The sequence below is a fragment of the Esox lucius genome, chromosome 1 (genome assembly GCF_011004845.1).
Source record: "Esox lucius isolate fEsoLuc1 chromosome 1, fEsoLuc1.pri, whole genome shotgun sequence".
Taxonomy (NCBI): Eukaryota; Metazoa; Chordata; class Actinopteri; order Esociformes; family Esocidae; genus Esox; species Esox lucius.
Window position 1 is genome coordinate 11,836,254 of NC_047569.1, and position 24,766 is coordinate 11,861,019.

The 24,766-nt window shown below is 43.2% G+C and overlaps 1 protein-coding gene across 1 annotated transcript in view; it reads right to left on the bottom strand.

Annotated features, from left to right (window-relative positions):
• The window catches only part of cwf19l2 (CWF19 like cell cycle control factor 2), a 29,551-nt gene extending 5,053 nt beyond the window's left edge, over positions 1-24,498 (bottom strand). Inside the window, exons 1-13 of the mRNA XM_029116937.2 lie at positions 24,339-24,498; positions 23,087-23,197; positions 22,703-22,822; positions 22,073-22,198; positions 20,689-20,808; positions 19,995-20,088; positions 16,543-16,658; positions 11,757-12,507; positions 11,092-11,245; positions 10,086-10,209; positions 9,166-9,255; positions 4,743-4,871; positions 3,052-3,189 (exon numbers count right to left, since the gene is read on the bottom strand). Coding sequence (XP_028972770.2) covers positions 3,052-3,189; positions 4,743-4,871; positions 9,166-9,255; positions 10,086-10,209; positions 11,092-11,245; positions 11,757-12,507; positions 16,543-16,658; positions 19,995-20,088; positions 20,689-20,808; positions 22,073-22,198; positions 22,703-22,822; positions 23,087-23,197; positions 24,339-24,431 — 2,166 coding nt within the window. The 5' untranslated portion in view covers positions 24,432-24,498. The remainder of the gene's footprint in view (positions 1-3,051; positions 3,190-4,742; positions 4,872-9,165; positions 9,256-10,085; positions 10,210-11,091; positions 11,246-11,756; positions 12,508-16,542; positions 16,659-19,994; positions 20,089-20,688; positions 20,809-22,072; positions 22,199-22,702; positions 22,823-23,086; positions 23,198-24,338) is intronic.
• Between the last annotated feature and the right edge of the window lie 268 nt (positions 24,499-24,766).

Here is a 24,766-nt window from a genome sequence, read left to right on the forward strand (position 1 = left end):
AACGCACACCCCACTCATCACGCAATAATTCATGCTCAAACGCACACCCCACTCATCACGCAATAATTCATGCTCAAACGTACACCCCACTCATCACGCAATAATTCATGCTCAAACGCACACCCCACTCATCACACAATAATTCATGCTCAAACGTACACCCCACTCATCACGCAAGCATGCACACAGTGCACAGCTCCCACTGACACCTGGTATCATAATTAGGGAGCTGCCTGAGACATAACAAAACGACATTATCACAATACTTAGGTGCCAATAAGATGTAAAGTATTGTGATATATTGTCAGAAACACTATTTTCACAACACTACACTGTATTTTGTCCTGCATATCAATCTAAAATATGAGTATCAATCTTTGATTATGGCCAAATACTAAACACTGTCTTATATAATAACTAATTGTTGTCACATCTGATGGGCAATCTTTGGATTGTGTAGTGACACATCACGCTGCTGAAAATCTATTTACATTAGGCGGAACTTCTATACCTTATCAACAAAATGATGTAATATCCAACTCCCATGTGAGACAAAGTATTTTCTGCTTCACATTCAATAAATGTTTGTGCTCCCTGTGGCCTTGCAAGGCCATACCTTCAAATCCCATCACACCACCTACTGTATCATAGCAAGGCCTTTTTTAAGAAGCTACAATGCTTCCTGAATTTGTTCAATCTTTATGTCAGAGGAATTCTGGCCCATGAGTAAAACCGCTTTAACTCAGCCAACATTTGAGGGGTTTCTTTTCAGGTCCTGCCAGAACATCTCAATAACACTACAGTCTGTATATACAGATAGTCTGAATGCTGCATGACACAGGAGCACTTCCGCTTTCATTCACAGATGACATGACACTCTCCTGTGGATGTCTCTGATACACAGCAGAACACGGTTCCTTCAATGACAATAAATCATCAGGGACCTGAGGCAGTATTGAAAACTACCAGGCCAAGCTTGACCTCCTGGATATGAGAAAACATCACTACCAGGCCAAGCTTGACCTCCTGGATATGAGAAAACATCACTACCAGGCCAAGCTTGACCTCCTGGATATGAGAAAACATCACTACCAGGCCAAGCTTGACCTCCTGGATATGAGAAAACATCACTACCAGGCCAAGCTTGACCCCATGGAAATGAGAAACCATCACTACTAGGCCAAGCTTGACCCCATGGATATGAGAAACCATCACTACTAGGCCAAGCTTGACCCCATGGATATGAGAAACCATCACTACTAGGCCAAGCTTGACCCCATGGATATGAGAAACCATCACTACTAGGCCAAGCTTGACCCCATGGATATGAGAAACCATCACTACTAGGCCAAGCTTGACCCCATGGATATGAGAAACCATCACTACTAGGCCAAGCTTGACCCCCTGGATATGAGAAAACATCACTAATAGGCCAAGCTTGACCCCCTGGATATGAGAAAACATCCCACTACCAGGCCAAGCTTGACCTCCTGGATATGAGGTTTTTACTAAAGAAAGAAGAGTTTGGTTTCTTGCTAGCAGTTGAGTAAAAAGCCAGACACTAGGAAGATGCTTTTGAGACAATGATTTTCTCTCCATCCACATAATAAATATATAAATGATTACATCAAGTATTTATAGTCACTATGCCATGGTAACTATCCGTATTTATAGATTCCATTTCCTTCTTGTATGCTTTTAGGGGAGCTAAGGAGTGTTAGTGTGTGTGGTGTGCAGCTATGGATATAATGCACAGAGCACAGAGTGTTGCAAGGTGCAACATTTATAGCTTTCATTTTGAATCGCCATGGCAACTATGACGTCTCGTAGAGTTTATTAATGTTCATACGCACACAAAACACCACAGCTCTTGGCATTCATTATCTTTGTGTGTGTCAAGGATTTCTGCCATTAGTCAAGGATAACCAAGACGCTGACCAACAATTTCAGTGGCAGAGCACAGGTTCAGAGCGTTTACAGATAAAAACAAGATACAAATGTACCTACTCTCTGTGACACAAGAAAAGCACTATATATCTGGGAAGGGTATCACGGTCCTACAATGGCCTTGGCTGTCGTGATTGTCCAAATCTGCAACATATGCACAGACAGGCACAGAAAAACATGTTCACTTCATCCAGATAAAGGACAGGGAGCTGTACATTCCACTGGGGGAAGTAATGTTCAAACCGCTGCCTGGTTAACAAATAGGGCTAGGTCCCAGACAGAGCAAACAGCAACGTTCCAGGAATCTGGCCTGTTGTTATAGAAGGCTAAGGAGAGCAAACACATAAACAACGGGAACTATCCCCAAATCGTGGGAACATTGACAGATAACCAGGCAGTGTGAGAGATTTGTGCAAATCGACTAGAGGGTGTGTTTAAGCCCATACTGGCTCTCTCTATTACACAGTCCTTTTATCCCCAGCTGCTTAACATTTTTCTTACTGGTTTCAAAACCAAGCATGGCATAGTGACCCAGTTAAAGGACCACGGCCCATTAGCCTTCCACGGAATCATTGTGAGATGCTCCGAGAGGAGGGTCAAGGACCACCTTACCTCCACTGTACCTGCCACCCTGGACCCGAAGCAAACCTGCACACAGCCCCAAAAGAGGCCCGAATCCGCCTACCGGGTGGAGTTTAAAGTCCTGGCTGAGAGGTGACAGTCTGATCGTGGGCTTCAAGCGGTGTCAAAGAAAAAACAGCCCCCCAACACACACAGACAGAACTGGGGTCTCTGCAGAGTGAGTCAAATGATTCAATGGTTCTGTTACGCGCGTTGCCTGCCTTCGCTGACATTTACACCTTGTGGTCCGGCAGAAAGGCCACATGGATCATGAAGGAACTTAGCCACCAAAACCACGGCTGCTCAACCTACTACCACTTATAGCAGACGGCTACTGGTGGGAATGATCATAATCAGGACAACGGGACACAAAAATAACAACTACCCTCAAAAACATCTGCCATAGTGCGTATGTGACCACAGTGGTATATTGGATGGCAAGATTGATGTGTTGGTAGAGTTCAAACAAGCAACGCGTCTTACCTTTCCAGCCATGCGTGCATAAAGGGAGTTCTGGTCCTCTGCAGTGCTCATCTTCTCCCTACGGACCATCTCTTTTAGATCCACACCATCATCATCCTGGAAGTACCTCACACGCTCCCCATCCCTGTGGGTCTCAATCTAACCAGGAGACAAAGACAGGTTTAGTGTTTCACAAATACCACTTTTGTTAAATTTGTCTTAGTGAGAAAGAGACAGACCAAGATAGTGGAGAGTGTAAAAGAGGCAGTAGACACGAGACTCCAAGTCATTATCATCATCATCAACATAGAATTGACTGAGGAGCCCTATTGGCATAAGACTTCATTAAAGAGGGAGGAGATTAGGACAGAGAGGAGATGGGGGGGAGAGACAGAGACGGGGAATAAAAGGATGGGGGGGGACTGGGGGAAGACAGAGGTGGGCATGGGAGTCAGAGACGAGGAGGAAGAGTCAGAGATGGGGGGGTGGGAGTCAGAGACGAGGAGGAAGAGTCAGAGATGGTGGGGAAGAGTATGGGTACTGCTAATGTGGCTAAATCGATATCTAAAACCAGTGTTCAGCAAATCCAGACAGAGCAGACACTCATCTCACACATACTGTATATACAGACACACACACACACACACATACTGTATACACAGACACACACACGCATACTGTATACACAGACACACACACGCATACTGTATACACAGACACACACACTATATACACAGACACACACACACACTGTATACACAGACACACACACATACTGTATACACAGACACAGACACAATGTATACAGACACACAAACAATGTACACAGACACACACACACACAGTATACACAGACACACACACACACATAGTATACACAGACACACACACACACACACATAGTATACACAGACACACACACACACACAGTATACACAGACACACACACACACATAGTATACACAGACACACACACACACACACATAGTATACACAGACACACACACGCATACTGTATACACAGACACACACACTATATACACAGACACACACACACACACACACACACACACACACACACACACACTGTATACACAGACACAGACACAATGTATACAGACACACAAACAATGTACACAGACACACACACACACAGTATACACAGACACACACACACACATAGTATACACAGACACACACACACACACACATAGTATACACAGACACACACACGCATACTGTATACACAGACACACACACTATATACACACACACACACACACACACACACACACACACACACACACACACACACACTGTATACACAGACAGAGACACAATGTATACAGACACACAAACAATGTACACAGACACACACACACACACACACACACAGTATACAGACACACACACACACACATACTGTATACACAGACACACACACATACTGTATACACAGACACACACACATACTGTATACACAGACACACACACACACAATGTATACACAGACACACACACACACACACACACACTGTATACACAGACACACACACAGACACTGTATACACAGACACACACACTGTATACACAGACACACATACTGTATACACAGACACACACACTGTATACACAGACACACACACTGTATACACAGACACACACACTGTATACATAGACACACACACTGTATACACAGAAAAACTCCTCACCGCCTTCTTTTTCCTCCGCCCTCCTCTGGGCTCCTGGGGTTCTGAAGATGCGCTGACTGGCCAGGCGTGACCCGATTGGTCTGTTCTGAACAGAAGTACTTCCTGGTCCTCCTCCGTTTGACCTGGAGGCTGAACAAACAGAAAGGGACAGGTTCACGGCAACGTGGAGGGAACAAAACTTACACGTGTGAGTGTCTACACGTTTTCAACCCAAATACGCGTCGCTATGGACCAAAACAACCCATAAACACTCCCACGTCACACAACACATCACATGGCAGATGATGTGGAAGCAGTGAGTTCTTATTTTTCTGTAAAACAGAGGGGCCAGTGTTACTGTAAGGTGAGTGGACGACCCACAGCTCTACTAAGGCAGGGTGGGCTAACAGGAGCAACACCTTTACAAACCCAACCACAACTAATATACACATGCCCGTCATCACACGAGGACCGTAGAGCGACTCATACAGCTACAGCCCTCTTGCTGTGGAGTCTGAAGAGCTTAAAGGGGATCTCTCACAGAGTAGAGGAGATGTAGCTTAGCCTGCTTTCCCCCACACATTGTTATTCTCCTCACTGCCGAGAAAAGACGCAAAGCAGACGAACCTAACTAAGGAGAAGAGAGGCACGAAACAGCGCGTTCAGAAAGCTCACTAGAGGGTTTCTTTCAAAGCTGAAAGCAAGAGGGATAGAGAAATGAGGACGTTCAAGGAGAGCAAGAGGAGAGAGAAGAAGACAGCTTTGACTGGGATGATTGACGCCGCTAACAATAGAAATGGTCTGTTAAACTTTCCTACAAAACCAAAATCCTAGCAAGTCAAGAGTTTTGCAGAGGAAGACTTTGATCATTGACAACCACCACTAACCCCTTCTCTGTCAGTATATAAAAACAACACTCCCACCAATAAATTCACTGAGGTGTAAACTAACCCCAGAATATGTCTGTAATTCACACCCAGCAGGTGAATTAACAAGTGGTTGTGTATATACAAACGCTCATGTGGGCAGCTGAGAAGGCTACATGAGCACTGTTAGGTGTGGTAGGATGGCGGAGCAGGTTTGCCATACAAGGAATTACTGTGGCCAAGTAGTGAACGAGCAATGAGGTAAGTATTAGCCATAAATCGCCACCAACAATTACAAAAGTCTCACCAACACTAACAGGCAGCAATGCCAGGCATACACTATAGAACATAAAATCCAAACTTGGATGTGCTTATATTTAGCGATTTCCTTGGCACAAACCTTTACGTCCTTCCAAAATCCCAGAATTTGGAGGCTCAAGTCACATGATGGTCCTCTAGTTGATCCTGTTCTAACATCATGCATATAGGCCTGGCTCAACATAAAGTTGGACTTACGGGAAGGCCTATTTTATGGGAGCGACAAATGGAGAGGTATTTCTGATTGTTTGATCATGTACACAAACAATTGCCCATTACATTAAGTTTAGCCCAAACCAGGCAGTTCATAATGCAAAAGAGAACCTAACCAGCTAATAGCCTACGACACGAAATGCGTGGACTATTTTGTGTCGTAGACAATGATTAGACTAATTGGGAAAACCTTGCCCAATTCCCACATGCACTACATGAGCTACAACGAAAATGTTTTTTACGTCACACATGCATACTACATGGTCCCAGACTAACAACAATAACTAGTCTGTTCTAATAAAAGTTGCATTGTGACATTGGTTTTTAGATTCCTGAGCTTTAAGTGTTTTATTTTACCAAAAAAACTTGTATTTCAAACAACACAGACTATAGAATTTGTATTTGTTTATTAGACTACAAAATGTATTAATTAAAAAGTACACCACACCTAAATTAATCATAGATAAATTACAATTTTGTTTATATTTGTATCTTATTTTGATGATGAAGAAGGTAAAACAAGTGACATTATTAAACAATTTGCAAAGATCAAAGGATCTACACATGATATACAGGCCTAATGCACGTATGCATGATTAACATGATGAATTGCAAAGCATGAAATACATAAAAACTAAAAGCCCTATTTGTGCACGTTTGCTATGCAAAAACTGATTTACAGCAGCCTACATAACAAAAGATACTGTTTTATTAAATATATCAGAAAATAGTAGAAAAGCAATTTGTTGATTGTATTGGGACACCATGGGCTAAGCATGAATCAGTTTCGTACTTTCAGTTGTTATCCATCTGGCTCGTCAGCACACAGTTCCAAGGGTTTGTGTGAGCAAGCCCGGCAAAAATACGGTTACATGGCACACATATTTCATCTGTCTTTTTGTGTGTGCACTTGTCATTTCATTAATAAGTATTCAGTATTATACATTTGATGAATTTCATACAAATCTTCAGTAAAATAATCAGCCAAAATTCATAGACAGATCTTAATTACTTGGAGAAGATCTGCAAAGAGGAGTGGGACAAAATCCCTCCTGAGATGTGTGCAAACCTGGTGGTCAACTACAAGAAACGTCTGACCTCTGTGAGGGTTTTGCAGAGGGGTCGAATACTTATTTCACTTTATAATGTGTTTTTCTGGATTATTTTGTTGTTTTTCTGTCTCTCACTGTTCAAATAAACCTACAATTAAAATGATAGACTGATCATTTCTTTGTCAGTGGGCAAATGTACCAAAATCAGAAGGCGATCAAATAATTTTGTTCCTCACCGTAATAGCCTACATTTGTAGAATTGTCAAGGATATCGTTTGTGTTACGTTTCGGTAATAAATTGTTGAATGATCAAGAATATTGTTTGTATTTCTTTTCACTAATAGTTATTTAACATTATACATTTCATGAATTACAGAATCTGAATCTTCGGTAAAATAATGAGCCAAAATGCATTTGTCCCTGCCATTGGTTAAGCTGCTCTGCACTGCACCATGGGAACATCATATCACACAGCTTGTGCACGTGTGTGTGCTTGACAATTGTTGAACTGTCAAGTATGTCATTTGTATTATGTTTCAATTATAATTAATTTGTTCAATAGTCAAGGATATCGTTTTAATTTCATTTTGCAAAAAAATATTTTGTTGTAATACATTTGATGAATTATGTAAGACGCTGAATCTTCTGAAAAGTACTCAGCAAAAATGCGTAGACAGATGATACAGAAGGCTATGTTGGACATTTTATTTCTCTCCTAATGAAAAACAGTAGGCTAATGTGTGATACATTTGTTGAATTGTCAAGGGTATTGTTTGTATTATGTTTCAATAATAGCCTAATTAATTTGTTGATTGGTCAAATTAAATTTTTTTAAGTTAATTCTAGTTCAACCAAGGCTCTGATCTTTTATCTGTCATTCACTGTGAGGGGTGATTAGCCCCAGGGTACCGATTAGCAGCTTCCTGGGTACCAACACCAAGTGGCGTGTGCTTTTGGCAGATTAAGTAGGAAAAAGGGGTAAAACGGGGTAAATAGTCTCTAAATAGTTTGAGTTTAGAGTTCTGAAAATTGAACAATTTAATATACACCTATTTAGGAAAAGTAATGGAAGGAGGGTATAGCTTTCAGAATGGCAGTTTAATTTTAATTACAAACTCAAAACGCCAATTGGCAGCAGGGAAGCAGGGAACGCAAAGGCATAAATCTGACTAGGGGAGACTTGGTGGGAGTGAGTGTAACCTACTATAAACACACGGCCATGTCAACTCTTACAGCTAACAGGAAAGATAACTGAGACGTACAAACAGCAGGCGGGCCGACAAACACATTCAGTTACTATGATTATTGTAACTCCCTCTTGTCCGGCATCAACTCCTCATACCTCCATAAGCTCCAAATGGTTCAAAACTCTGCTGCGAGGCTTCTTACTCATTCAAAGTCCTGGCAGCACATCACCCCCATCCTCTGTGAGCTTCACTGGCTCCCTGTCAAACAGCGCATTGAATGCAAAATACTCCTCCTGACTTACAAAGCCCTCCACAAACTTTCTCCCCCCTACCTCTCGGACCTTCTTCAACACTATCAACCTTCACACTCACTCCGCTCTTGTACAGCAGGCCACCTCATCATCCCCAGATCCAAGCTACAGAGCTTTGGTGACAGGGCATTCTCCAGGGTTGCTCCCCGGCTCTGGAACTCACTGCCACAATCCATCCTTGACTCTGACTCTCTTAACACCTTCCGCCTCCGCCTTAAGCCATTTCTGTTTAAACAAGCCTTCCCATAGCCCCTTTGTTGTTGTATATTTTATTTCTCAGTGTTCTTTGTTTTGCTTGTTTTTGTAAAGCGTCTTTGGGTCACTGAAAAGCGCTATATAAATCCCATGTATTATTATTATTATTATATTATTATTAAAAAAGACAGCAGAGCCGACAGGCAGACAGAGTAGAGCACAGAGTGGACTAGAGCTTTATCCTTTTGGCTACCTGACAGGAGGTGGAGCCTTCTATTCATATTCTCAATATGTGTACTCACCTTGTCTGATTTCCCAGGTTGCTTTGTGGCACGGTTCTCTTTGGCTTTACGGGCCGATTCCAGCTGGCCCTTTAGTTTTTCCATCAGGGCCTGAAGGGGATAGATTAAAAACTTCACACATACTCCTTGGCTACACACTGTAGAGTGCTGGTGTTGCCCTTCGCCCAACACCGCCCGTCCCTAGAAAAGACTAAATATTAAAGACTGAATAAGACATGAGATGTCAGGATGCTCTGTGTCTCTCGCACTCTTTTTGTCTATCTGTCCTTAGTCCACTAGTCAATCTTTCCCTCCAGTCAACTTCGTTTTACCCTACATCTCCCTCGCCACCTCCTTCCCACTGTCTTCCTGTCTCTCTCCGGCTCCACCAGCATGTTCTTTGTGTCCCATGAGAGCGAGGAGTGTGAATGATGTGGAAATGTAGCAGTGCGGAAGATGCCTGCGTGTTGGTTAATGCCTGGCCCATATCAACCAGGACCGTGTCAGCTAAGAGCCTGTGGCTGGATAATGTCAAAGCCGACAGTCTGAAAGGGCTGATAGATAAGGGAGCCGAGCACCCCCCCCCCCCGTCAACATCACGGTAATAGGCAGTTAACTAAAGCGCACACGCGCGCTCATGCGCACACAGTCTATCAAACCCAGCTAACGTTCTGCTACAGTGCTCAGGGGCCAGTAAAACCGATATAGCTGGTGTCTGATCCTATATGCTGCGGCCAGTAAAACCTGTATGGATTGACATGTAGCAAGGGATTGGGGAGGAGCGGATTACTATAAAGTGACCGGTTAGCTGTGATCAATGACAAAGGAGGGGAGCTGCAGGACCTGGACAGATGGAATGGATGGAGAATAGTCTGTCGGTCTTCACTTCATCTGTCTTGGATGAGGGGAGGAAACAGAATAGCAGATGAGGATGAACTCACAGTGTTGCCCATAATCTCGGCCTTCACCAGCCTGGCCCCCAGTTTATTCATCTCCTCATCTGTGAGGATCGGCACCTCTTCCTCCTCGTCCTCCTCACTCGAACTGTCACAGCTGCTCTCAGATCTATAGACACAGAACGAGATCAACACAGAAAGATAAACAGAGGGGAGAGAGAGTGCGAAATAGTCAGTGAGAAGAACACCAATTATTTTTTTACATTAGACTATTGAGCACATTGGAGCACAAGGGATGCACCAAAAAGCTTTTCTGAGGGCCATACCAATGCTTCATGCTGCTGAATTAGACGATCATGTCTTTTATTGTTTTATTATAAGCTGAGTTGTCGGCAAGGAGCAATTAACATTAATTGGCACAATATAAATAATTGCCTCATACATTGTTGGTTGAGTTATAGATATATAGGCTGATGAAAGTATTGCTATTAAAAAAGCTTTTCCTCGTCCTCATGTTTATAATATTGGTCAGTTGGCTACCACATAGCAGAGATCACTATTCAAAAGGGAAATAAGTATGTAGATGTGGAGATTAAAAACAGTTGAGTTCAAGTTCACGAATTGACTTGCAAGCTACAGTACAGTATTTTTAGTATAACTTTGTTACTGAACAAGTCCTATGCCACTTGAGAAAAGATTTATTCAGATTGTGTTTATTTGCTTGTGTCTATATAATCATCTCTAACATATCCAGATAATATTTGGGGAATTGGAAAAATGCATCTTCGAGGTCAGTCTGGCCAATTGCCTTACGTATCTACATTATCTGCACAACACACATCTGTGGACCTGTTGGAAACTTGTTCATTCATATCCAAACAAGTTAGGTGACTGACTGCTAAAAAAAGGAGTGACAAAAACAACATGAATTGCTAACAGTTGGAGCAGTACTAAAACAACAATCAATTTGACCCCTGACCTGGTCAAAGCCTCGGTGTCACTGATGAGCCTTTTGCTGCTATGAGACTGCTCAAGAGAGGAAATGGTTTACCTATAGTCTTTTGCATTTTCCCGATTTGGTTTTCCAGGAGCAGTTTCCGGTCTTGAGCCGCTCTTCCCCCTGGGATGGCCACTGCTCTTGCAGTCTGACTCTTCGTCTGACTCAGGTTTAAGGAAACCCACAGCAGCTTTGGATGGAGCAGCGGCTGAAAAGGGCAGGGGTTGGAACCGGTTCAGGAAACTGAACAGAAAACCTTATTCTTCAAGTAACAGAAGCAGAACTGAGAACAAAGCCATAACACATACTATTCATGCAACATAATGATGCCAAGCGTTTTAAGCCAAGCCTCTTTCATGTCAACCCCTGCTCCCCGACCACAAAATGTCAGTTGTAGCTTGCACCCTACACTTCCCTGTCAATCAAGCATGTGTAGAACAAGGTAGCTTATCCATTCAATTGCAAGCTGATGTAACCACAAGGATTTTAATAACTGAATGAGCTTATTGTAGCAATTTCAGTTTTAAATGTACAAGAAACTGCATAAATAAGATATAAACAGCACTTGTTTGAACCGTTTAAGAATTGTATTTTGGAGGCCAAACGTAACGTTTTGGGGGGTTCTGTTCAGAACAAAACAATAATAAGTAGTGGAGAATTCACTGTGTGTTTGTGTGTGCGTGCGTGTGTAATGACGTACTACAATATACCCAACTCACCATAATCATCATCATCTGCAGGCTTAAGAAAGCGACTTTTCAGAGATCCAAGAGAAACGGGAGGCTGGCTTCGGCTTAATGTAGAACCATGACTATCATCCCTGTCTCTTTCTCTGGGTCTTTCTCGGTCCCTACCTTCATCCCTCTCTCTTCTTCGGTTCCCATCTCCATCACCCTGTCTTCCCCCATCCCTCTCTTTGTCCCTGTCAGTAGGTCTACCTCCATCTCTCTCTCTTCGGTTCCCATCTCCTTCACCCTGTCTTCCCCCATCCCTCTCTCTTTCTCTCACTCTTCTTCCATCCCTCAGTGTCTCTCGGTCTCTACCGCCATCAAGCTGTCTGTCTCTACCTCTTACTTTCTCACTGTCCATTTCTCCACCCAGGAGCGGGATTCTACCCTTGTCTGGTCTCCCCCCCTCTCCCCGCTCGTCTCCTCTCCTCCACCTCTCCCGCCCCTCTTCGTCCACTCTCCCTCGGTCCTCCCTGTCCATTCCCTCTCTTTCTCCTCTCCACCTGTTTCTCCTCTCTTCGTCTCCTCTCCCCAGGTCCTCCCTGTCCATTCCATCTCTTTCTCCTCTCCACCTGTTTCTCCTCTCTTCGTCTCCTCTCCCTAGGTCCTCCCTTTCTCCTCTCCACCTGTTTCTCCTCTCTTCGTCTCCTCTCCCTCTGCCCATCCCCTCTGCTGCTCCTCTTTTGTAGCCGTAGACAGCCATCTCAGCCTCCTCCATCCTCCTCTGGAACATCTCCATGGACTACAGGTGAGAAATAAGAACACTTTCAGAAAGTATTCAGCACCCTTCACTTTCTCCACATTTTGTTTTGTTATAAACTTAAATATATAATAGATTCCCTTCAGAAATGTTGCCAGCAATCTACGCACAACACTCCATAATGAAAAAACAGAAATACCTCAAGTACATTCAGACCCTTTACCATTACACAACAAATCGAGCTCAGATGCACTGTGTGTCTTTTGGTCATCCTTAAGATGTTTCTAGAACTTGGAGTCCACCTGTGACACATTCAATTCAATTCACAATGTATATCAGAGAAATAACACCCCATTAAGTCCAAGGATCCCTCCATAGATGTGTGTGGAAGAATAGATCTGGGGAGGGTAATTAATACATATTTTTTAAATTCCCAAGGGCACAGTGGGATCCATTATTGTGAAACTGAAGAAATATGGAACAACTAAGACTCTTCCTAGAGCTAAACTAAGTAATTGGACCAGAAAACCCTCAATCAAGGAGGTGACCCAGGACCCAAGCCAACAGAGCTTCTCTGCACAGATGGGAAAACCTGCCAAAGACAATCATCTCCGTAGCACTCCATCAATCTGGTCTTTATGATAGCGGCTACAAACCACACCTGAGTTAAAGGCAGATGATATGTAATCAGAAGGACTTAAAAAAATTATCTGACTAACAAGATCGCAGATCAACAACACTCCCCATCCAATCTCACTGGATTCACAAGCCTCCGGCTGAGTGCTGCTATAGTTGGAGTTTACCCCAGTGGATGAGGGGGTCACCTCCCTACACCTACGGGTTGTGGGGTGGTGCAATCTCTGACTGTTGTTTGTGCATATGCCCCAAACAGCAGTTCGGAGTATTTGGCCTTCTTGGAGACCCTGAATGGAGTCCTGTATGGGGCTCCAGTAGGGGACTCCATAATTCTGCTGGAGGAATTCAATGCCTCCCTGATCTGAACTTGAGTGGTCGTTTGTTGTTAGAGTTCTGTGCTAGTCATGGATTATCTATAATGAACATCATGTTCGAACATAAGGATGCTCATATGTGTACGTGGTACCAGAGCACCCTAGGCCGAAGGTCGATGATTGATTTTGTGATCGTGTCATCGGATCTGAGACCGCATGTTTTGGATACTCGGGTAAAGAGAGGGGCGGAGCTATCAACCGATCACCATCTGGTGGTGAGTTGGGTCAGGGGGTGGGGATAGACTCTGGACAGACCGGGAAAGCCCAAACGGATAGTGCGGGTGAAATGGGAACATCTGGAGGAGACCCCCGTCCAAAAGATCTTCAACTCACACCTCCGACGGAGCTTTTCTGGCATCCCTGTGGAGGTTGGGGGCATTGAACCTGAGTGGTCGATGTTCAAAAGCCTCCATTGCCGAAGCTGCAGCGGGGAGCTGTGGTCTAAATGTCTTAGGTGCATCAAGGAGCGATAACCCTCGAAAACCCTGGTGGACACCGGTGGTCAGGGAAGCCATCCGACTGAATAAAGAGGGGAGGGGATGTCTTGGATGACACGTCTCTTCAACATTGCGTGGGAGTCGGGGACAGTGCCAAAGGAGTGGCGGATCGGGGTGGTGGTTCCCCTGTTCAAAAAGGGGGACCAGAGGGTTTGTGCCAATTACAGGGGTATCACACTTCTCAGTCTCCCTGGCAAAGTCTACTCAAAGGAACTGGGAAGGAGGGCTCAGCAGATAGTCGAAAATCAGATTGAAGAGGTACAATGCGGATTCCGTCCTGGTCGCAGAACAACCAACCAGCTCTTTACTCTTGCAAGGATCCTGGAGGGGGCCTGGGAATATGCCCATCCAGTCTACATGTGTTTTGTGGATCTGGAGAAGGCATATGACCGGGTCCCCTGGGAGATACTGTGGGAGATGCTGCGGGAGTATGGGGTGAGGAGGTCCCTTCTGAGGGCTGTCCAATCCCTGTACATCCAAAGTGAGAGCTGTGTTTGGGTTCTCGGTAGTATGTCGGACTCGTTCCAGGTGGGGGTTGGCCTCCGCCAGGGCTGCGCTTTGTCACCAATCCTGTTTGTAACTTTTATAGACAGGATATTGAGGCGTAGTCGGGGTGGGGAGGGGTTGCAGTTCGTTGAGCTGGGGATCTCATCGCTGCTTTTTGCGGATGATGTGGTCCTGATGGCATCATCGGTCTGTGACCTTCAGCACTCACTGGAACTGTTGGCAGCAGAGTGCGAGGCGGTTGGGATGAGGATTAGCACCTCTAAATCTGAGGCCATGGTTCTCAGCAGGAAACCAATGGAGTGTCTCCTCCGGGTATGGAATAAGGCATTACCCCAAGTAAAGGAGTTCAAGTATCTCGGGTTCTTGTTCGCAAGTGAGGGGACAATGGAGTGGGAGATTGGCCGGAGAATAGGAGCAGTGGGGGCGGTAGTGAATTCGCTTTACCGCACCGTTGTGACGAAAAGAGAACTGAGCCGGAAGGCAAAGCTCTCGATATACCGGTCAATTTTCGTTTCCTACCCTCACATATGGTCATGAAGGCTGGGTCATGACCAAAAAAACTAGATTGCGAGGATGCCCCCAGGATGTCTCCCTAGGGAGGTGTTCCAGGCACGTCCAGCTGGGAGGAGACCTCGGGGTAGGCCCAGGAATAGGTGGAGAGATTATATTTCGACACTGGCCTGGGAACGCCTCGGGATCCCCCAGTCAGAGCGGGCAAATGTGGCTCGGGAAAAGGAAGTTTGGGGTCCCCTGCTGTGGAGCTGCTGTCCCTGCGACCCGATACCGGATAAGCGGATGAAGATGAGATGCTTCGTCGTTATCGTTATAGTGAGTAGATTGATGGCAAAAAACCTGTATGAAATCAATTATAAATGAACTCCTTAATAACAAAATGCTGAGAAGGTGAAGGGATCGGAATACATCCCAAAAGCACTGCATGACATTGAACAAAACATACCAATGTATTTTTTGATATCAGTTACTTATACCTTGAATGGATACCTCTTACATGGTCATTTGACAGGAGTTAGGAGGAGTTAATTATATACAGTGGGGAGAACAAGTATTTGATACACTGCCGATTTTACAGGACAATAGGCAAGCAACTTGGGGAGAAGGCAACAACTGCAAAAAAATGCAAATTAATTACTTAAAAAATGTCCCTCACAATTGTAGAGTACCTATGATAAAAATTACAGACTTCTAAATGCTTTGTAAGTGGGAAAACCAGCAAAATCGGCAGTGTATCAAATACTTGCTCTCCCCACTGTATATAGTTTTTCTTATACTTAAACCTGATAAAAGCAAATCTACTGTAAATAACATGACCGTCAAGTCAGCTTGGGTCAAGTTACACTCACACATAATTCCCATTTCAAATCCTAATTATAGCAACCAATGAAATTTTACCCTAGCCCAAACTCAAGGTGAACTCTTAACCTTTTAAGTATTTTACTTTTACTCCAAACAGAAAAGATAATTACCCATGTATATTTAAGTAATTTAGCAAATGCTGTTATCGTGAGTGCCATACATTTTAATAGTTCATTGCACATGCCCCCCATGGGAATCAAACTCACAACCACAGCATCACAAAAACCATGTGCTTACTAAATGAGTGACATGGGACCTCATGGGAACAGCAAATTGTTTTGTTCCATGTTTTACTATCCGTGTGGGGATTTATGGTTCCCACAACTATAGCAAATCAAGGGAGGGACACGAACACGCAAGTACACACGCACAAGCAGTGTGACATGATGGCCCCATGGTGCAATGCAGAGCAGCCTAACTTCTCAAAGGCAGGGAGACTTTCAGACTTGAGCTGACACTGCAGAAAGAGGATTAACCAGGAAGATAAGGACAGAGAGTGACTGGGTCTGTCTGGCAGTAAGAAAATATCAATGTGTGTGGAAGGATGCAATAATATTTAAATATAAAGTGTGTATACAGGTGCATTTGCACAAGAGAGTTTTAGTACTGAATTGTGTGTCTGTCTGTCTCTATACACTTGCGCATATTGTTGAATGACACTGAGTGACTGTGTGTGTGTGTGTACTCACCCCGTATCTCTCTGCCACTATGGTTTCCAGACTGCGTTGCTCTCTTTCCGCCTGCTCTTTCATCCTCTGGTACGACTTCCTTAGCCAACCTAGTCCACCATCATCTACTATGGCAGCTAAAGACAGAGAAGGGATTTGAGGATTGGGGAAAAGAGGATGGGGGTGACAGGATGAGGGAGTCAAGCTGGGGGGGTATTTAGAGTTCAAACTACAGTATATATGCGGGAAACCAGTGTTCCTTTCATGGAGAACACAACATCATATTCATATACAACTTACATTTCCCAAGAGAACAGATATGAATCCTTCCCCCTCAGAGAGCAGAGCCTGAGAAAACTTCACCAGCAGGGCCGGCTCCAGGCATAAGTGACATAAGTGGTCACTTAGGGCCTGCAACCGCTAGGGAGCCCTCGACAGACAGGAGCCCCAAATAAAATGTTGCTTAGGCCCCCCAAAAGGCTAGAGCCGACACTGTTCACCAGAGACATCTTCCAATCATCCCTTTCTCCTCTCACTAGCTCCTCCCCTATCTTTCCTTTCAAACTAAGTGCAGGTGTGTTTTTGTGTGTCAAAAGCCCAAGATCAAAGTGAAGCTTAACCCCCCTTTAACACACTCACACACACGGAAGGAAACAACATTCTGACATGGGTTAATAAGCGAGGCGTGCATGCATGTGTCTACATCTATATTTATTGGCGACTTTGATTTGCTTGTAAAAGTGACAATGTACCACCCCTTTTGAGTGAGGGTGTACTGTGAATGTGTGTCATTCTGCCATGCTGTTGAAATGAAGTAGGACACAGCACAGTGTACCTACTAAGTAGAGATAGGACACGCATACAATAAACAGCAAACAATACCTTTAATTATAACCTCAAAACCCCAACCCAAAAGCAAAATAAAATTCCCCACAAAATTGAGGAACCGTTGCCAGATTTGCCATGGTATAGTGTACCAGTCTGGGTTCAACATTACGATGGCCCCCTGGCCCGGGGCAGTAAGACCTAACGCCAGGCCATTAAACAAAGACAGCCACTATTTAGCTATTTAAATACATGGTATCATATAAAAAATTTTGATTGTCATCTTTGTCACTTCCCGCTTTAAAGTTCACTTGTTATCATGTTAAAATGTGTCTATGGGTCTCGCCTCCCTCAGTATGGTACAGTACCAGTGTCATCTTTTTGATCAATAATATTCGATGGCTCGTCGGTTTTCACCAACCATAGTACATTCTAGAACAAGGCCCAAATATGGTATCGTACGAGGCAAAGCAAATTAAATCATTTTTGTTTTCGTGGAAATAACAGGTTCCATGGGTTAAAAACGATAATGGCAAGGGACGCGTGCTACCGTTCATGTTGTGCGTTTCCGATGAAAACCGATAAGGCAGGGTCGTTTATTAAGGGAACAACTACCAAAAACCTGCTCTTAAATCCCTGCAGCATGTCGCGTGTACGGCGGCCAAACGGGCTATTGACAACCCAGCGGCTGCAACAATGAACGTCTGCCAGCTTCGAATGAATGGAGTGGCGCGTAACCAAATTGAAAAATTAATTACGACCGCCTATCATGGACTACGTCTGTAAATACGGATAGACAAACCATACATGTCTTGTCAACAGTAAGCGCCTGCCTAAGCGCTTGCTAGCAGCGACACACAAGAAGCCAGTCAAACAACTAGTGCAAGTTCTGTATTGCCATATGTATGTTGCCATTAATACATTTACCCAAGGCTTTTATTTTCATGCTTTTATGTCACATCAAATAAGCAAGCATATTCATGAAAAAATTATAATTATATTTATAGTAGCGAATATTTTGATGATAACCATTTATTAAAAAGTAATGATATGCGTTGCATCATATTTATTTAAACAGCAATTGGTTGTATCAACTCTCATGTCTCATACCACATGATAACACATGCAAATCTGTGGTATAAATCAGTATTCTGATTATATGATATTTACATACTATATATCTGTAAAATACAATAATATATAAATAATTATTCAGTTTGGGCACGTAGATTTCAGACCAACTGGCCTGTTCGGGCCAGTGAGAAAACAAATTTAGAGTGGACCCTGGTACCAGTATAGTAATGCACACACACAGATGGGTGTCAAATTAAAGGGGAAAGCAACATTAAGTGCCTCACTGGGGTGCTGGACCACCACCAGCTGCCACAGCAGCTTCAGCACACCTTGTCATAGATTCTCCAAGACTTTGAAACTGTCCCAAGCTTCTGCCTAAAATCTCCGATAGGTGTTCAACTTGACTGAGATCTGGCGACTGCAAATGCTATAGCATTGTTTTAATACTCATCAAACCATTCAGTGACCCCTCATGCCGTGTGGATGAGGGCACAGTCATCCTGGAAGAGACCACTCCCATTAACCCTTTAGATCCCCGTAGCGGCCATCGACGGCGTTTTTTTTAACAATAATATTTGTGTAAATATCACAAGATCTACCTGATAAAAACGTGTAAATATATTCCTGTGTATGTTGTAATTAATAAGAAACCAGAAAAAGGGTATGTTGTCATTTGACTAGTTGAATGTTTTATGGCGTTTCTGCCGATTTAACTGCAAACTGCAATAGCTAACTAGACGGCTAATTGTCCGGTACAGTTCGTACGTCAGACTATGCAAAATTTGTCTGGCCGCAAAGCTGTCACTTTCACTAGCTAGCCAAGACTGGAGCCAGTAATGGTGTGCTTTGCTGACGACGTCGTCACTTGATCATGATGAAGTCCAGCATCTTCCCACACACTTTCAATGTCTTTAGATGTGTGCCATATGCTTACTGCTTGCTCACAACTGCTTGCTGAAGTTAGTTTACTATCTGGTTAGTCTATCAGGCTGTTAGAGAAATGGTGTAGTGGCAAATGGGTGTTGCGCTCGCAAAATGCAGTACATATATATGGAAGCATCTACATTTGTTTAATTCCAACACTAATTTGTTACTGGTGTGTACACACGCACACTTTAAAACTAAGCTTGTATGTTACAGTATTTCTGTTGCTTATACAGAATCTTTCAGTATTGGTCTCTGTCCCTCTCTGCACCCATCTCCTCCCCACTCTGTCTTCAGGTCTGTGCTCCAACTGATATCTATCCTTCTCTACCTCTTTCCTACCCAACAGAAGAACCACCACCAACCTCCTTTGCCCTTATTTTTCTCTTATGTCTAGCTCTCCCTCCCTTTCTCTATGATTAAGGTGGTGTCTGGGGTCTTGGTGCAGTGAACTCTTCACACATCCTCCTCTGTCACAGACAGACATACACAGGGCAGCAAGCTTTTTACCCAGCAGAGAAGGTTAGGGGGCTGTGTCTTCACCAAACACAAATATAGAGGGTTGGGTACATGGGCTTCATGTTTGAAACTCCAGGTAAAAAAATTTAGAGCAGCGAAGCATTATAATAGAGTATGCATTCGTGCTTTACCTTTTTTAACAACAGTGGTGGCTGTCTTCTCTGGGGGCAAGCCACTACCCCCATCCTTCCAGAAAGGGTTCAACTCCAGCTTGTGTAGACCAGCCTAAAGGGACCGACAGACAGGCACACACTTTTAAATGGACTCTTTGAATAGAACCATACGTACACACTGTTCTATCCAAGCAATAACAAAGCTCTTTTGCAAACAGTTGATGTGAGTGGGTTCCCTCTTGCTATTGAGACAATCCACAACCACTCCTTAGATATGTGTCTGTACATTTGGCAATAGTGGTTCTATTCAAAATGATCCTCATGCCTTGCTTTAGAGTGATTATACAAAACATTAGGGGTGAACGTTTGTGTCAGCTGTCCAGCTGAAATGAAAATGGTAACCATCTGAAAGAAAGGCATTTTTTACATTTTGCACCAAAGCCTGTCACCTTATCCTTTCCACAGAGAAAAGTAATGTCCTTTCATATACTGTACTTTTTCCTACATGTTTGAAGATGAAAAAAAATAAATAACTATTTCATATTACTATAAACTCTCAATTTTTTCCAACTGTAACACACCTATTGTCAGGTCCAATGTCCCTGCTCAGCTGAGCAGATTTGGTTGCCCAGGTAACAAATAAAGGAGGTGAAGTGAGGCAATTGACTTTCATCACCCTTTTATTTAAGCATAGCAAGCGATACACACACACCTGCTCAATGACCCGGGCCTTCTCACTCTCCTCCTCTTTTAGCCTTTCTTTCTCAGCCCTCTTCTCTGCTGTTGACGTCGTTCTCATTGTCAGGAAGTCAAAGGTCATCCACTCATCTCTCTAGAGGGTGGATGGAAAGGGGAGAGTGATGGAAAGAGAGGAAAAGACAAACACCTGAATACATTAAATAAATCAATAGCAAAATAATTTAGAACATTGTTACTTCTCAGGCTCACTCAGCCTTGTCTCAGGGTGGTTGGTGGTCTGTTGGTGTCTCTTTAGTGGTCTATGGCTATGCTTGGCAAAGTGGGTGTATCATGGAAGTGACTTCAGTGTCATTGTTCACCCTGGAACAGCAGTGTTTGAATATTAATATAATTTAACGTGTACACACTTTTCAACTAAGCCTGTTTGCGTCAATGGTGCCTTCTTCTGATTGCCCAAATACAAGTCTACAAGTAGACAAAAAATTTAGCAAAAGCTTACACCAAAAGACAAAATACAAACAGCACAATAATGTTTAATAAATATTTCTAAAAGCAGATTGGTTTAAGATATCTGCTACATGTATTGGCTATATGTTGAACCACTACAAGAGGGGACTATTGACACACTGAGAATAGTCACCGCAGGGTAAAGAAAACATGTATTTAGCTAACTGCAGAAACAGGGTAGTGGTTACACTTTTCTGGAAAGACAGCCCATTACAATATTAATTTATGTCACAATGATTCCCTGGTATACTATAAACATTCGGTCTTGCACAACAGTCGATGTAAAGGCAGACCTGATCTACTTTCCTCATACTCTGGGACTGCTGTTAACAAAAGAAAGAAGATAACTAGCAGATGGATTCAAACAGTGTTCTCACCAAAGATATATCACTAGCACTAATATATATAAGATTGTTTCCGTTTCCAAGTCGGTTCAAGCAACAAATGTGAATGTCCTACTTAATGGAGTTAGCTTTTGCTTTGTAAACAATAGCTTGTCTGTCATCTAGCAAACAATCTGGAGCTTCTCAAACTATAGTCACATGACCTACATAATTTCTCCAAAATAAAAAAAATGCCTGCAATTCCTTGTCATTATTTTCAGGCTGGTTATAAAATCAGTGGTATTATTAGCCTGGTTATTGATCAGTGATTGGTGATGACACAGTGCATTTGTCATACCACATTAAGAGTGAGGCTCTATTGACCTACAAGAAAGGAAAAAAAACAGCTCATTAGCACGAACACCACCAGACCTAATATATTTACCAAGCTGCTGAAACATTTAATAGCAGAACGACCATTCAATTCAGTATTCTCCTGGCACTGACGATGCCTCTACTTCACCTTTAGGGTTTTGCTGAGCTGTGTGTGGAAAATAGGGGTCTCACCTTGTTGTTCTCGGCTAGGGTAGGAATGCTGCCTGTGGGCTTGACCTCGGACTTGTCAGGAATCTTCCAGGCTTTCCCTGAGGCTCCTGTCTGGGGCTGGGCCTCCACCCACTCATCATTTGACCCCTGCGGAGAGAAAAGAGGGGAAATGTCATGCAAACGATCTGTGTGGATCGAAGACATTGTATGATGACCAAAGGATGCATGATGTTACGATTCTAAACAGTTTGAAACCTAGCTGCAAAGATTTGTCAAATGCGTTCTCAGTCTTCTTACCTGGTAAAAAAGAAAAGGGTTAAAAAAGAAAAGTGGGGAATCATAATACGACCCACCCCCCACCCCTTTTTCTTTTACCAGGTAAGATGACAGAACGCATTCAACCAGTGCCTTGTGCACTGTTTCAGCTTGTTGTACCTTACATGTCTTGTTTTCGGGATTTTGGTCTTATGTCGTTTCTACTATTGCCGTTTTAAATCCAATAGCTAGCAAACTAACACTAACAATGTATTTGAGTGGCAATCATTTATCCAAGCCACCTGTGTCAGTTTTGCCGCATTGTGGCACACAAGTCCACTGAAATCAGTCTGTTGAAAATAACAACATTTTTCAAATCAGTACAACAGTAATTACCTCTGAGCTGTCACTGGAGCCATCTCTTCCCTGGGCCCTCTTCTTCTCTTTTTTCCCTTTCTTCTTTTCTTTCTTACTCTTCTTTGCCTTCTTCTCTTTCTTCTTCTTGCTTTTGCCTTCCTGAAGGTGATAAAAATAAGTGGGCCTAATTAAAAAATCACAAGTTGATGTTTATGAAGCCATGATCGAAGACATTAGGGATTTGTGAAACATCAATGGTAATCACACAACAAAATAGTATTAAAAACAGCTCAGTTCCAGATTCAAAATATGAGATCTGCCAAATACTGGCTTACTTATAGGCCATGAAAGGACAGGGTGGTCGCACAATTGACCTAGATTTTTAAAAAGAAAAAGGTCACAAGATCGCAATGACCTACTGACCTGTTCTAGCTGCTGCAGTCGTAGGTCAACCTCTGGGAGCATCCAGGTGTCCTCTCCTTTCTGTCTCTTCAGCTCTTTTTTCTTCTCCTCCTTCTCATACTGCTGCTTTGCCTGGGGGGGGGGGGGGGGGTAATTACATTACGTGACACAGAAGCGTAAGATAAGACTTTAGATGCATTTCTTCCAGGAAGCTCATTTGTCAACATTACACTGTGGGTGTTTATGAAGTCAACACATCTGCCCAGGAAGAGATGGGTGGACCACACTCAACCCATTTTGCAGTGCATACTGTGTGTACAGTGTGAAGTGTATATGCCAGTTTGTGTGTGTTCTGTAGACGGAGTTTAGCCGCATCAAAATGTATATCCAGAATGGCTGCATCACTACCGTCATCTGCCTGAAGCAGTTTGTCCTGCCGGCCCCAGGACACCTCGTAACTTACACATACATACGTAAACACAATCTGCTTATGCCTATGTAAATACCTATGGTCCACCAAAGTCTTTTTTCCATTAGACCCAGAGCACACAGTCTGTTTGTCTCTATTTCTCCATGGTAATCTATCGATAACCTGAGGCAAGGTGGGTTGGAATTCAGTGGACTGTATCCCAAGAGAAGTACGTGTTAGACATCAGCACCATTGTAGAACGTCACCACCTAGTGGTGTTTCCCCAGCTCACATCACCACAGCTGACTGACCAGCAGAGAAAGACAACCGCATTGTCCAATATACTTTGAGAAGGAATTGAAAAGAAATGCTAGTTGTCTCGTTTCTACACTGTGACCGAGATACATTGACTCTATAGCAATTTATACGAAAGGCTTTAATTTTCAAATAAAAAGTACAATGTAAAAAACAGTGTATACCTGTATACAATTGATAATGTAAGTTGGACTTGCTAAAATGTTTGTTAGCCATTGACTCCATTCTCACTATTTTGTTGTTTGTTAGCAGCACTGTAGCTTGCAAGTTAGCATGTCGTCTGTGTTGCACTAGATAGGAACTAACAGAAATTACCAAAACGGCAAATTATATTTAAATTATATTATGTATACAAATACTTATGCCATATGCCAATGACAGAACATTTATTTAGAAAATGCTAATTCAAAGGGGAGACGTCTAGCTAGTGGTTTGTTAGCATGCAGCTAGCCGGTGCAGCCACACACTTCACTTTATGACACAGTTCAATAACATTCTGTCACGTTGTGGACATAGACAGGTATTTCTAATTAAAGCTCACACGTGTACCTTTTGAATGGCTTCCTCCCTAGCTTTACGTTTGTTTTCTCTTCGATTTTCGATGATATTAACACTTTCAAAACTGCCCCCTAACGCCGCCATGACACTGCCGTAAAATGTATTTCAAAACACTGTCGCAAAACCACGTTGGATCCTGAAAGGTTAGGTGTTCTCTAATGCAGTAGATTGTAATTAATTTCAAATTAAAAGAAGACACGAACTTATGTGAACGTGTAACCCTGGGATATTTGGGATGTCATTATAATGGTGTGGTGTGGTCAGAGAAAATAAAGAAGACATCCAATTTAGACCCCAATATATTTTGTTCTAGGTAGGTTAATCTGCAAAGGGAAACAAATCGTTATTCTGTCTGTGAACAAGCCAATTAACATTATTGCCCCCTGGGCACTCAGTTTTGTTGCCCCCACATCTCACTG